The sequence below is a fragment of the Cervus elaphus genome, chromosome 4, assembly GCF_910594005.1.
Source record: "Cervus elaphus chromosome 4, mCerEla1.1, whole genome shotgun sequence".
In the NCBI taxonomy this organism is placed as follows: Eukaryota; Metazoa; Chordata; class Mammalia; order Artiodactyla; family Cervidae; genus Cervus; species Cervus elaphus.
Window position 1 is genome coordinate 45,724,775 of NC_057818.1, and position 14,340 is coordinate 45,739,114.

At 41.4% G+C, this 14,340-nt stretch overlaps 1 protein-coding gene across 1 annotated transcript in view; it reads right to left on the minus strand.

Annotated features, from left to right (window-relative positions):
* Positions 1-6,918: 6,918 nt before the first annotated feature.
* The window catches only part of LOC122690835 (zinc finger protein 211-like), a 30,426-nt gene continuing 23,004 nt past the window's right edge, over positions 6,919-14,340 (minus strand). The window contains exons 5-6 of the mRNA XM_043897818.1: positions 9,442-9,568; positions 6,919-7,007 (exon numbers count right to left, since the gene is read on the minus strand). Of these exons, the coding sequence (XP_043753753.1) occupies positions 6,925-7,007; positions 9,442-9,568 (210 nt within the window). The 3' untranslated portion in view covers positions 6,919-6,924. The remainder of the gene's footprint in view (positions 7,008-9,441; positions 9,569-14,340) is intronic.

A 14,340-nucleotide genomic window follows, 5' to 3' on the forward strand; every position in this document is an offset into this window, starting at 1 on the left:
AAATAACTCCAGAAAGAATGAAGAGACGGAGCCAAAGCAAAAACAACATCCAATTGTGGATGTGACTAGTGATAGAAGTAAAGTCCAATGCTGTAAAGAGCAATATTGCATAGGAACCTGGAATGTTACGTCCATGAATCAAGGCAAACTGGAAGTGGTCAAACAGGAGATGGCAAGGGTGAACATCAGCATTTTAGGAATCAGCAAAATAAGATGGACTGGAATGGGTGAATTTAACTCAGAGGACCATTATATCTACTACTGTGGGCAGAAATCCCTTAGAAGAAAAGGAGTAGTCATCACAGTCAACAAAAGAGTTCAAAATGTAGTACTTGGAGTGAATCTCAAAACTGACAGAATGATCTCTGTTTGTTTCCAAGGCAAATCATTCAATATTACAGTAATCCAAGTCTATGCCCCCAACCACTAATGCTGAAGAAGCTGAAGTTGAATGGTTCTATGAAGACCTACAAGACCTTCTAGAACCAACACCCAAAAAAGATGTCCTTTTCATTATAGGGAATTGGAATGCAAAAGTAGGAAGTCAAGAAATACCTGGAGTAACAGGCAAATTTGGCCTTGGAGTACAGAATGAAGCAGAGCAAAGGCTAACAGAGTTTTGCCAAGAGAACACACTAGTCATAGCAAACACCCTCTTCCAACAACACAAGAAAAAACTCTACACAGGGACATCACCAGATGGTCAACACCGAAATCAGATTGATTATATTCTTTGCAGTGAAAGATAGAGAAGCTCTATGCAAGCAAAAACAAGAATGGGAGCTGACTGTGGCTCAGATGATGAACTCCTTATTGCCAAATTCAGACTTAAATTGAAGAAAGTAGGGAAAACCACTAGACCATTCAGGTATGACCTAAATCAAATCCCTTACAATTATACAGTGGAAGTGACAAATAGATTCAAGATCTGATAGACAGAGTACCTGAAGAACTATGGACAGAGGTTTGTGACATTGTACAGGAGGCAGGGATCAAGACCATCCCCAAGAAAAAGAAATGCAAAAAGGCAAAATGGTTGTCTGAGGAGGCCTTACAAATAGCTATGAAAAGAAGAGAAGTTAAAGGTAAAGGAGAAAAGGAAAGATATACCCCTTTGAATGCAGAGTTCCAAAGAAGAACAAGGAGAGAAAAGAAAGCCTTCCTCAGTGATCAGTGCACAGAAATAGAGGGAAAAATAGAATGGGAAAGACTAGAGATCTCTTCAAGAAAATTAGAGATACCAAGGGAACTTTTCATGCAAAGATAGGCACAATAAAGGACAGAAACTGTATGGACCTAACAGAAGCAAAAGATATTAAGAAGGGGTGGCAAGAGTACACAGAAGAACTATACAAAAAAGATCTTCATGACCCAGATGGTGTGATCATGATGGTGTGATCACACACCTAGAACCAGATATCCTGGAATGCGAAGTCAAGTGGGCCTTAGGAAGCTTCACTAATAACAAAGCTAGTGGAGGTGATAGAATTCCAGTTGAGCTATTTCAAATCCTAAAAGATGATGCTATGAAAGTGCTGCACTCAATATGCAAGCAAATTTGGAAAAACTCAGCAGTGGCCACAGGACTAGAAAATGTCAGTTTTCATTCCAATCCCAAAGAAAGGCAATGTCAAAGAATGCTCAAACTACCGCACAATTGCACTGATCTCACACACTAGTGAAGTAATGCTCAAAATTCTCTAAGCCAGGCTTCAACAGTAAGTGAGCTGTGAACTTCCAGATGTTCAAGCTGGATTTAGAGAAGGCAGAGGAACCAGAGATCAAATTGCCAACATCTGTTGGATCATCAAAATGGCAAGAAAGTTCCAGAAAAACATCTATTTCTACTTTATTGGCTATGCCAAAGCCTGCATCTTTGTGGATCACCAAAATTCTGAATGAGATGGGAATACCAGACCACCTGACCTGCTTTTTGAGAAATCTGTATGCACGTCAAGAAGCAAAAGGTAGAACTGGACATGGAACAACAGACTGTTCCAAATCGGGAAAGGAGTATGTCAAGGCTGTATGTTGTCCCCTTGCTTATTTAACTTATATGCAGAGTACATCTTGAGAAACTCTGGACTGGATGAAGCACAAGCTGGAATCAAGATTGCTGGTAGAAATATCAATAACCTCAGACATGCAGATGACACCACCCTTATGGCAGAAAGTGAAGAAGAACTAAAGAACCTCTTAATGAAAGTGAAAGAGGAGAGTGAAAAAGTTGACTTAAAGATCAACATTCAGAAAACTAAGATCATGGCATCTTGTTGCATCACTTCATGGCAAATAGATGGGGAAATAGTGGAAACAGTGACAGACTTTATTTCTGGGGGGCTCCAAAATCACTGCAGATGGTGAATGCAGCCATGAAATTAAAAGATGCTTGCTCCTTGGAAGAAAAGTTAAGACCAATCTAGACAACTTATTAAAAAGCAGAGATATTACTTTGCCAACGAAGGTCCATCTAGTCAAGGCTATGGATTTTCCAGTAGTCAAGTATGGATGTGAGAACTGGACTATAAAGAAAGCTGAGTGCCAAAGAATTGATGCTTTTGAACTGTGATGTTGGAGAAGACTCTTGAGAGTCCCTTGGACTGCAAGGAGATCCAACCAGTCCATCCTAAAGGAAATCAGTCCTGAATATTCATTGGAAGGACTGATGTAAAAGCAGAAACTCCAATACTTTGGCCACCTGATGCGAAGAACTGACTCATTGGAAAAGACCCTGATGCTGGGAAAGATTGAAGGTGGGAGGAGAAGGGGACGACAGAGGATAAGATGGTTGGATGGCATCCCCGACTCAATGGACATGAGTTTGAGTAAACTCTGGGAGTTTGTGATGGACAGGGAGGCCTGGTGTGCTGCAGTCCATGGGGTCGCAAAGAGTCAGACATGACTGAGTGACTGAACTGAACTGTTACAGCATAGATTTTCCTGCTGTAGACTGAAGGACCCTTACTGAGAACCAAGGTGTGATCTGGGAAAGAGAGGGCCTCCAACCTCTGTGATGCAAGGGTTCAGCTACAGGTGAAGGCACAGCTGCCGCAGAGACTGTATACCCGAGGAAGGATAGAGTTTCTCTTCAATATGAATTCTCAAATGTTGAGTAAGATTATCCCACTGACCAAGCAATTTGCCAGAGTGTTTGTATTCAAAGGGCCTTTCCTTTTGAATACACTATGAATTCTCTGAAGTAGACTGAGGTTTGCCCGTGTGTGAAAGATCTACCCAAATTTCTCACACTCATAGGATTTCTCTCCATTATGACTCCCTCAGTGGCTCATGAAGGATGAGCTAAGGCTTACGTTTCCACATTCACTGTGCTCTTATGGCTTCTCTGCACTGAGATCCCACACACGTCTAATTGAGGACAGCTTGTCTCCAAAGGCTTTCCTACATTCTTTTCACCCAAAGGACTTTCCTCCAGTGTGAGTCCTATGATGCAGACAGAATTGGAGCGGTCATGATATTTCCATATTCACTGCACTTGTAAGACTTCTTTCCAGCATGAATTCATGTGTCAAGTTAAGAAAGAGGTGTCACAACAGTCCTTTTTATGGATTCTTTGCCCTCCAAGAGTTTTTTCCCCCACTGGATAAAATTAGAGTGGTCTGTGATGGTATTTCCACATTCACTGCCCTCAGAGACTTTCTGTCCAGTATGAATATGTCAGTTCTCCATGAGGTATGACCTGTGATTTGAGGCCTCTTCACACTCAGCACACCCATATGGCTTCTCCCCAACATGGATGCTGTAGTGTTGGGTGGGGCCTGCCCTCTTGAGAAAGATTTTCCCATATTAATTGCATTAACAGGATTTCTCTACTAGGTGAGACCACTGATGTTGAGGAAGGAAGCAATTATATTTTTAACATGAATTTTATTGACTGAGACATCAGCAACTGTTAATGTGGTGAAGATTTGGAATAAGGTCTGAGTGGCTGGGGAAGCTTCTGCAGGAGAGAGAGCCAACCAGAGGCACAGAGCAGATGTGCAGAGATCAAGTGGGACTCTGTTAGCATCATGCAGGTGAAAGATGATGACAGCATGGACAGGGAATTAGTGGTGGAACTGACTGAACTGAGGGATTCAGGAGATGTGTATGAGGTACAATGGACAGGCCTCAGTATGGCTAGATGTTGGGCTTGATGGTGACAGAGGTGTTGAGCTGCTGTCTGTGTTTTCTGCCTTCTCAGCTTTCCAGATGGCAGGGTCATTCACTACAACTGGGAAGGTAGAAGGACCGGGAAGATAGTGAGTTCCCTCCCAGCCGTGATGAATATGAAGTATCACTGAGATGTTCATGTGGAAACATGGAATTGGGGAGAGGGGTGAAATTTCAGAATGAACTCCAAGGAGCTGAGGAGGGGTTGGCTAGAGACATGTAGCTAGCTGTGCAGCCTGAGGGATGAGCAGAGAAACAAGAGACCATCATGCTCAGGTGATGCCAGTCAACCCAGTAATGCGTTAGGTGCCTCAGCAGCCCAGATGTGGGTAAGGCCAGAGACACCTAAAGGTTGTACAGAACAAGAGCAATGACACGGGGAAAGGATTGCTTCTGAATGTCTGATTGACAAACAGAAAAATGACTGTATATATGGACAGATAAATTGATAAAGAATGTGGGTAATGGTGGTTACCAAGCATAAATGGAGGTATTAATGGTAGAGAAAGGCTCTTTTCATCTGAGCCCTGAAGGAAATGTGTGATATTACTCTTAGTCATTATGATTAGTGTTATTACATCCATGATATCAATACAAATAGCTAACATTTTTTGAGCCTCTATGTGTCAGGTCCTATACTATGCAGTTTACATATTTTCTAGTTAGATCCTCAAACAATCCAATGAGATAAAATGAAATAATATAATTACTATCATTTTATAAATGTAGACTGAGTTTAGCGGACCAAGTAGATCTTCACCAAACCCATGTTCTTTTCTCCTTGGGCACACAGCTAAGCCATTTCATAGCTCTGAGAATACAGGTGTGGCTAAATGCCCAGGTTTTGTCAGTGAAATGTCAGTGCAGTGGCAATGGCAATGTTACGTGTATAAGTGGGTATGATTTCTTTCATTCCTCTCTCTTTCCCCCTCTGCTGGACAAAGAACGCCAAGAAGGCCCAAGTTAAACCTTATGTTGACAATAAAAGGTATCTTATTCTCTGAATAACTGTGATACAGAGCTTCCCACTAACTTGTTCAGATCCTGACATGAATGAGGAAAAGAAAAAAAAACAAAAACAAGACTCCCTGTGCTGAGCTGCTGAGATTATAGTTTCTGTTATAGTAGCTAGTATTGGTTTATTTCCAATACCCATGAGATCATTCAACATCCCCATGGTCACAAACCTGAAGAGACAAAGCCAGGTGTTAATATCAAATGTATGGAACATATAGCCTGACTTTTACCTAATGTAACCTCAGTTCAGTTCAGTTCAGTTGCTCAGTCATGTCCAACTCGTTGCAACCACATGGACTGCAGCATGCCAGGCCTTCCTGTCCATCACAAACTCCCAGAGTTTACTCAAACTCATGTCCATTGAGTCAGTGACGCTATCCAACCATCTCATTCTCTGTCATCCCCTTCTCCTCCCACCTTCAATCTTTCCCAGCATCAGGGTCTTTTCAAATGAGTCAGTTCTTCACATCAGGTGGCCAAACTATTGGAGTTTCAGCTTCAGCATCAGTCCTTCCAATGAACACCCAGGACTGATCTCCTTTAGGATGGACTGGTTGGATCTCCTTGCAGTCCAAGGGACTCTCAAGAGTCTTCTCCAACACCACAGTTCAAAAGCATTGATTCTTTGGCATTCAGCTTTCTTTATAGTCCAGTTCTCACATCCATACATGACTACTGGAAAATCCATAACCTTGATTAGACGGACCTTTGTTGGCAAAGGAATGTCTCTGCAAAATTTTTAATATGCTGTCTAAGTTGGTGATAACTTTTCTTCCAAGGAGTAAGCGTCTTTTAATTTCATGGCTGCAATCACCATCTGCAGTGATTTTGAAGCCCATAAAAATAGTCTGTCACTGTTTCCACTGTTTCCCCATCTGTTTGCCATGAAGTGATGGGATTAGATGCCATGATCTTAGTTTTCTGAATGTTGAGCTTTAAGCCAACTTTTACACTTTTATCAAGAAGTTCTTTAGCTCTTCTTTGCTTTCTGCCCTAAGGGTGGTGTCATCTGCATATCCGAGGTTATTGATATTTTTCCCAGCAATCTTAATTCCAGCTTGTGCTTCCTCCAGCCCAGCGTTTCTCATGATGTACTCTGCATGTAAGTTAAATAAGCAGGTGACAATATACAGCCTTGACATACTCCTTTCCTGATTTGGAACCACTCTGTTGTTCCATGTCCAGTTCCAACTGTTGCTTCCTGACCTGCACACAGATTTCTCAAGGGGCAGGTCAGGTGGTCTGGTATTCCCATATTGTTCAGAATTTTCCACAGTTTGTGGTGACCCACACAGTCAAAGGCATTGACAAGTCAATAAAGCAGAAACAGATGTTTTTCTGGAACTCTCTGGCTTTTTCAGTGATCCAATAGATGTTGGCAATTTGATCTCTGGTTCCTCTGCCTTTTCTAAATCCAGCTTGAACATATGGAAGTTCACAGTTCACATACTATTGAAGCCTGGCTTGGAGAATTTTGAGCATTACTTTACTAGCATGTGAGATGAGTGCAATTGTGTGGTAGTTTGAGCATTCTTTGGCATTGCCTTTCTTTGGGATTGGAATGAAAATACAACCTAGTCCTCCTCAAGTAATGAGGAAGTGTGTAACTGGGTGAGGACAGGTCAAAGGGCTCCATGGCCACCAGGCCCCCAGGCAGGTCACAATAAGAGACTTCCCAGTGACCCTCTATTGATGCCCTCACCTGCTGACCATTGGTCACTCACCTGGACAGGAACTTTAGGAGAAGCCTCTCTTCACCAAGCATAGATTTTGCTCATTCTCCAGCAGATGGATCAGTTCTGGTTTGGGAACAGGATACCCTGATCATGGAAAAATAGGACAGCAGTGTTCGAGTAAAGGTACAAAAGTGTTAGTTACTCAGTTGTGTCCAACTCTTTGTAAGCCCATGGACTGTAGCCTGCCAGGTTCCTCTGTCCATGGAATTCTCCAGACCAGAATACTGGAATGGGTTGCCATTCCCTTCTCCAGGGAAAAGGTACAAATGATCCTCTCTATTCAGTATGATATTCAAGGATGAGAGCTTGGAATGAGCTTTATCCCACACATGTAAAGAAACCAAGAGTACAAACACCATCCTTGGACCAAAATGCTGCAGAGGGTAGAGATAGCTATCTACCTAACACCTATTCCCCTTGATCTCCATCCCACAGGAACCAATTCAAGGGGCCCCTTCCCTTTATGCACAGCCACGGGACCCCAGGGAAGTGACACCTTTTTCTTGGAAGTTATTTTCTCATTAACCTAAGTCAGTGTTTCAACCTCCCTGGGTATCAGAACTACTTGGGGATGCCTGGTTTTGATCATTAACCAAATGGAACCAAATCTCTGGGGAAGAAGCCTGGATGTGAATGCTTTAAAAGCTCTCCAAGTGATTCAGGTACCCAGGGAGAACTGTAAAGCACTGTATAGGTCAACTGATGCCTGACTGTCCGACCACTTTCGTTTTATTTGGAAAATGTTGAAAGTTTTGCTATTCGGAAGTTATGATTTGTGATGGTGCAAAGTGAGACAAAGGGACTCCGTATAAACCAGAAGACATTTGCATCAACAGTCTCAGGGCAGAAATTAATCCTTATACTATGAATCTCACAAAAAGCCTGTTGAGTGAAAGACCCTGGACACAAAGCAGTGCACCCTGTGTGATTCCGTTTATGTAATGACCCAGAACAGTTTCAATCCAACATCTTGGTGTGGAGGTCAGCAATGACCCTAAAGAGTAGTGTCTTTGGTGGGGAACCAACTGAGAGACAGTGGGGAAAACCTGCTTTGGGGTGAAAAGTACTCCACAACTTGATCTAGGTGGAAGTCATATGAGTGGGTACACAGAAAAATATATTAATGCAATTGAGTTAGACACTGGAGATGGTACATTTTCTTGAAAATACCTGAAATAAATAAACATATTTAAGTAATAACTCATGCTAAAAACTGTTACAGTTGTCTTTGGGCAGCAGCTTCCTGGAGGGGAGAGAAATAGGTTTAGAGTGAGCAAAAGGTACTGTGAAAATTAAGTTAGTGGGGTGGAGAGCGTCTTATCAGGAATGGGGGCTGACAAGGGGTGTGAGTGCTCAGAGACCATTAGTTCTGCCCACTATTAACAACTGCTTTTGTTAAAAAGTTGACCCATATTTTGTTTACTTCAATTGACTTCTTCAGAAGGGGAATCTTGTATCATGTGTAAATGACGAAACTAGTTTCACTTTTCATGAATAGGTAGCATCAAAATATAATAATGAAAACAGAATAATGTTATAAATTCCAGTAAGCTTATGTGTCTTTCCAGGCATTTTGAGTCAGGGGTTGCTCCTTGTGTTGAAAGGAAAATTAGCCAAAGTTAGAGGAGGCATCAAAGACTTCTCACACAGATATATCATATAACATCTCTTATATGTGGAATCTGAAAAGAAATGATACAAATGAACTTACTTACAAAACAGAAAGAGACTCACAGTCTTAGAAAACAAACTTACGGTTGCCAGGGGGAAGGGATAATTAGGGAGTTTGGGAAAGTCATGTGCCTACTGCTATATTCAAAATGGATAACCAACAAGGACTTATTGTATAGCACATGGAACTCTACTCAATATTATGTGCAGGCATGGCTTGCCTGGCTTGTGGACTCTGTGGGAACAGCCCCTCATCTCCAGCCCCTGCTTACTGGGTTATGGGGACACTTAACCCAACATAACGCCAATTTCCTTGGTCGCTCAGATGGTAAAGCATCTGCCTACAATGAGGGAGACCCGGGTTCAATCCCCGGGTGGGGAAGATCCCCTAGAGAAGGAAATGGCAACCCACTCCAGTACTCTTGCCTGGAAAATCCTATGGACGGAGAAGCCTGGTAGGCTATAGTCAGTCCATGGGGTCACAAAGATTTGGACACGACTGAGCGACTTCACTTTAACCCAACATAGCTTGACCATTGAGTTTTGTTCCAGTGAGAATCTGGAATAAGGGCCTCAGGCTGAGGCTAGCCTGGGCTAGGTATTGGAGTGAGGATGAGCTTGGTTTAGTTCTTGATTTTGCTTCCTGATTTTTGGCCCCTTGTGGTGCCTGGCTAGACACAGGGAGACCAGGAAAGAAGAGGCGGAACAGGGATGCAGCAGGAGTTATGGGTAGGAGGGAGGGAGGGTGGACTTCAGAGGCCTTGTCTACCAGTCAGGACTGAAGTGAGAGGGTATAATGAGGAAAGAGGCTGTGGGTTCCCCACAGAGGAGGCAGGTGGACCCTTACCCAGTGAGACCAGGAGTCTGCAGGTCTCCAGCATTACCTCCCAATACAGGGTCCTCTGTGCCAGATCCAATTGCCCCCACTCCTCCCAAGTGAAGGTCATAGCCAAATACTTGAGGATCATCAATATCTGGAAAGTTAAACAGAGACAGCCACGTTGACTTTGAAACTTTGGGATGAGATTAGAACCTATTTCTTGGTCACTGCTAACGCTGCAGAGAGACTCAAGGCCCTAAACGCCAAGCACAGTAGGGAGCCAAGCTCTGCACTGTGTTCAACATGGCGGCAGAAGCTGCCTTTGGGCATAATGTGGATGTGCCAGAGAGAAAAGCCATCCATGGGGGACGATGTTGGAGAACAACACAAGTTTCGGACAAGTCCATAGGACTATAAGGAGCAGACAGCAAGTCTTCTGGCATGTCAGAGCATGGGAAAATAAGATAAGATGGGAAAATAAGATAAAAATTCCAGCATGGTGGCAGCAGCTGAGCCTCACTTGTCCTCACTGTGTGTCAGCACCATGCTGACAGCTTCACAGGTTGTGTTAAAGTGTCTAAAGTCCCTGGTCTGGACCCAGATTCCTAGGTTTTCAGTCCAGCCTCTAGAAACAAAAGTTTGCCAGGTTACATGATCTTGGGGAAAGCACTTCATTTCTTTGAGCCTCAACTTACCCATAAATATAGCAATAGTTCCCACTTCACAAGGCTGTTGTGAGAATTAAAGAAAAAAATATTGCAAATGCAAACACCGGAGTGAATGGCTTGTGTAAGGACTCAATATGTGTGTTTTTGTGTGTGTTGAAGAGTTTGGAAGTTTCTTCTTTTTTTGTAATTAGTAATAATTATATTCCTCAGAACCATATCAGACTTACAGAAAAAGTCAGCAGATAATAGAAAATTCCCATATTTACCACCTTCTTCCCCAGTTTCCCCTATTATTAACATCTTACATTCATTGGAATATTTGTTACAAATACTGAACCAATATTGATATATTAACTAAAGTCCATAGTTCATTCTATCTTAGTATTTATCTAATGTCATTTTTCTGTTCTAGAACCCCATCCAAGATACCACACTGCATTAGTATCTCAGGCTCCTCTTGGTTGTGACAGTTTCTCAGAAACAATGCTTGTTTTTGATGATCTTGAGAGTTTTGAGGAGTATTGGTCAGGTGTGTTGTACGATGCCTCTCTACTGGAACTTAATTGTTTTTCTCATGATTATGGGATTATTCTCAAGGCCTTATGGGTGGAGGGAGAAGATCACAGAAGGATGCAAACTATCAACATGATTTATGCCTGCCTGTTGAACTTGACTGATTACTTGGCTGAAGTAGTGTTTGTCAGGGTTCTCCACTGTAATTACTGTTTTCCCTAGTGTCCATACTGTACTCTTAGAAAGTGGGAAGTTATACTCCCTCTCCTTTAGTGTGGAGTGTCTACTAAGATTTTTGGAATTCTTCAGCACTGAAGATTTGTCTTTTATTCCCCATTTATTAACTTCTTCAATAATCTATTTATATAAATATGTATTCATATACCTTTGTACTTTGAGGTATAATTGTATATATATTGTTGTTCATTGTTGTTCAGTCGCTAAGTCATGTCCAACTCTTAGGAACCCCATGGATTGCAGCATGCCATGCTTCTTTGTCCTTCACTATCTCCTGGAGTTTGCTCAAACTTATGTCCATTAAGGCGGTGATGCCATCTAACCATCTCGTACTCTGTAATCCCCTGCTCCTCCTGCTATCAATCTTCCCCAGCATTGGGGTCTTTTCCAATGAATAGGCTCTTCACATCAGATGGCCAAAGTACTAGAGCTTCAGCATCAGTCCTTCCAATGAATATTCAGAGTTGATTTCCTTTAGAATTGACTGGTTTGATCTCCTTGTAGTCCAAGGAACTCTTAACTGTCTTCTCCAATTCCGCAGTTTGAAAACATCAATTCTTTGGCACTCAGTCTTCTTTACAGTCCAATTCTCAAATTGGTACATGACTACTGGAAAAACCAGAGCTTTGCCTATATGGGCCTTTCAGCAAGGTGATGCCTCTGCTTTTTATATACACTGTCTAGGTTTGTCATAGCTTTTCTTCCAAGGAGCAAGTGTCTTTTAATTTAATGGCTGCAGTCACTGTCCACAGTGATTTTGGAGCCCAAGAAAACAAAGTCTGTCACTGTTTCCACTTTCCCTCATCTATTTGCCATGAAGTGGTGGGACCAGATGCCATAATTTTAGGTTTTTGAATGTTGAATTTTAAGCCAGCTTTTTCACTCTCCTCTTACACCCTCATCAAAGGCTCTTTAGTTCCTCTTTCCTTTCTGCCATTAGAGTGGTATCATCTTCATATCTGAGGTTGTTGATATTTCTCCTGACAATCTTGATTCCAGCCTGTGATTCATCCAGCCCAGCATTCCACATGATGTATTCTGCATATAAGTTAATAAGCACAGTGACAATATGCAGCCTTGACATACTCCCTTCCCAATTTTGAACCAGTCCATTGTTCCATGTCCGGTTCTAACTTTTGCTTCTTGACCTGCATACAGGTTTCTCAGGAGGCAGGTCAGGTGGTCTGGTATTCTTATCTCTTTAAGAATTTTCCACAGTTTATTGTGATCTACACAGTCACAACAAACTGAATAAAACCAGAATTAGATGTTTTTCTGAAATTCTCTTGCTTTTTCTATGATCCAACAGTTGTTGGCAATTCAATCTCTGATTCCTCTGCCTTTTCTAAATCCAGATTGTACATCTGGAAGTTCTTGGTTCGTGTACTTCTGAAGCCTAGCTTGAAGAATTTTGAGCAATATCTTGCCAGCATGTGAGACAAACACAAGTGTACAGTAGCTTAAACATTCTTTGGTATTGCCCTTTTTTGGGATTGGAATGAAAACTGACCTCTTCCAGTCCTGGGGCCACTGCTGAGTTTTCTAAGTTTGCTGACATATTGAATGCAGCACTTTAACAGCATTATCTTTTAGGACTTGAAATAGCTCAGCTGGAATTCCATCACCTCCACTAGCTTTGTCCATAGTGATGGTTCCTAAGGCCCACTTGACTTCACACTCCAGGATGTCTGGTTCTAAGTGAATGACCACACCATTGTGGTTATCCAGGTCATTAAGAAAGGCAAAGGAGAAAGGGAAAGATATACCCAACTGAATGCAGAGTTCCCGAGAACAGCAAGGAGAGATAAGAAAGCCTTCTTAAGTGAACAATGCAAAGAAATAGAGAAAAATTGGATAAAATTATATATATATATATACACACATATATGTGTATATATATATACACATATATATACATACGTATACATACACACATATGTATATATACATATACATATGTATACTATATACACATACATACATATATATACACATATACATACATACATATATATATATATATATACACATATGCTCAGATTGTTCCCTCTCTGGCTAATGGGAGCTCTTTCAGTTGGTTTCCTGTGTCTCTTTGACATGCTCCCATAATTGTGGGGGCTTGGGGAGTACCTTACTTTCTGGCATTACTAAGAACTCCATGTATCTTGCCCCAGTCCTAGATTCAGCCATTTATCCAAGGAGCCTTGATTCATTTTATTAGAGAATTGTATTAGAATCAAGATCTGGCCACTAGGTGTTCTAACTGTTACTGGGATGTCTTTGCTTTAGGCTCTCTCAGCTAACAAAACAAAGAAGTACGTGTATATACTAATCTGTATCTGTATACACCATCTGTATCTATATTAAATTAAACATGAGTTCTTACTGACATCTCCACTGTAATCCACTACCAACATGGATCATGAATCATTCTAATCTCCTTCCTTTGCTCATCTGTAAATTCCTGCTTCAACAGTGACACTCCTGGCTCCTACTATTCAGCACCCATTTACTTAATAGCTCAATTCCAGTACATATATTATAGAGTGGTATTGGAAATGTTAACCTGTACTCCTGTGGGAACAACTTTATCATCTAAAGTGCGTATTTGCAGTTCATTTTGTCTTTACTCTTATAATCTCACTCATTTCCACAGTCAGCGCCTTTCCCCCATTTCCTCCCATGAGGTTGTGTCATAATTCATAACACAGATTCTCCGATTGCACTCTGTATTATTTTCTGAGATCCCTCAATCTGATAAATTGTTATTTTAGTTTGCATACATTAAGGTTCACTTTTTGTGCTATACAGTTCTATGGGTTTTGACAAATATATGACAGTATCACAGAGAATAGATTCATAGCTATAAAAATCCCCTGTGCTTTATATATTCATCCCTCCCAACTTCCCCTCAACTCCCAGCAACCACTGAACTTACTGTATCTATAGTTCTGTCTTTTACCAAACATCACAGAATTAGAATCATAAAGTTGTCTTTTCAGAACAGCTTCTTCCACTTAGCAATTTGCATATAGGAATATACTACATGGGCTTCCCTGGTAGCTCAGTGGGTAAAGAGTCTGCCTGCAGTGCAGGAAACCCAGGTTCAATCCCTGGGTCCAGGAGATTTTCTGGAGAAGGAAATGGCAACCCACTCCAGTATTCCTTCCTGGAAAATCCCACGGATGGAGGAACCTGGTGGGCTGCAGTCCGTGGGGTTGCAATTTTACAAGAAGAACAGAATTCAATGAGTCCCCATGTACACATCACTCAGTTTCAACATTTATCCTAATTTTTGCTACCCTTGTTTCATCTGTCACCTCCATTTTTTTCCTAGTTGGAGCAGTTTAAGGAAAATAGTATGCATCTGTATAAGAACATTTTAAAAAATACAACCACAATACCATTATTATACCTAAAAAATAAAAAAGATTCCTAATAAATACTCAGTCCATACTTAAAATTTCCTGATTATACCAAGGATGGGAATATATTGTGAATTTGTTCA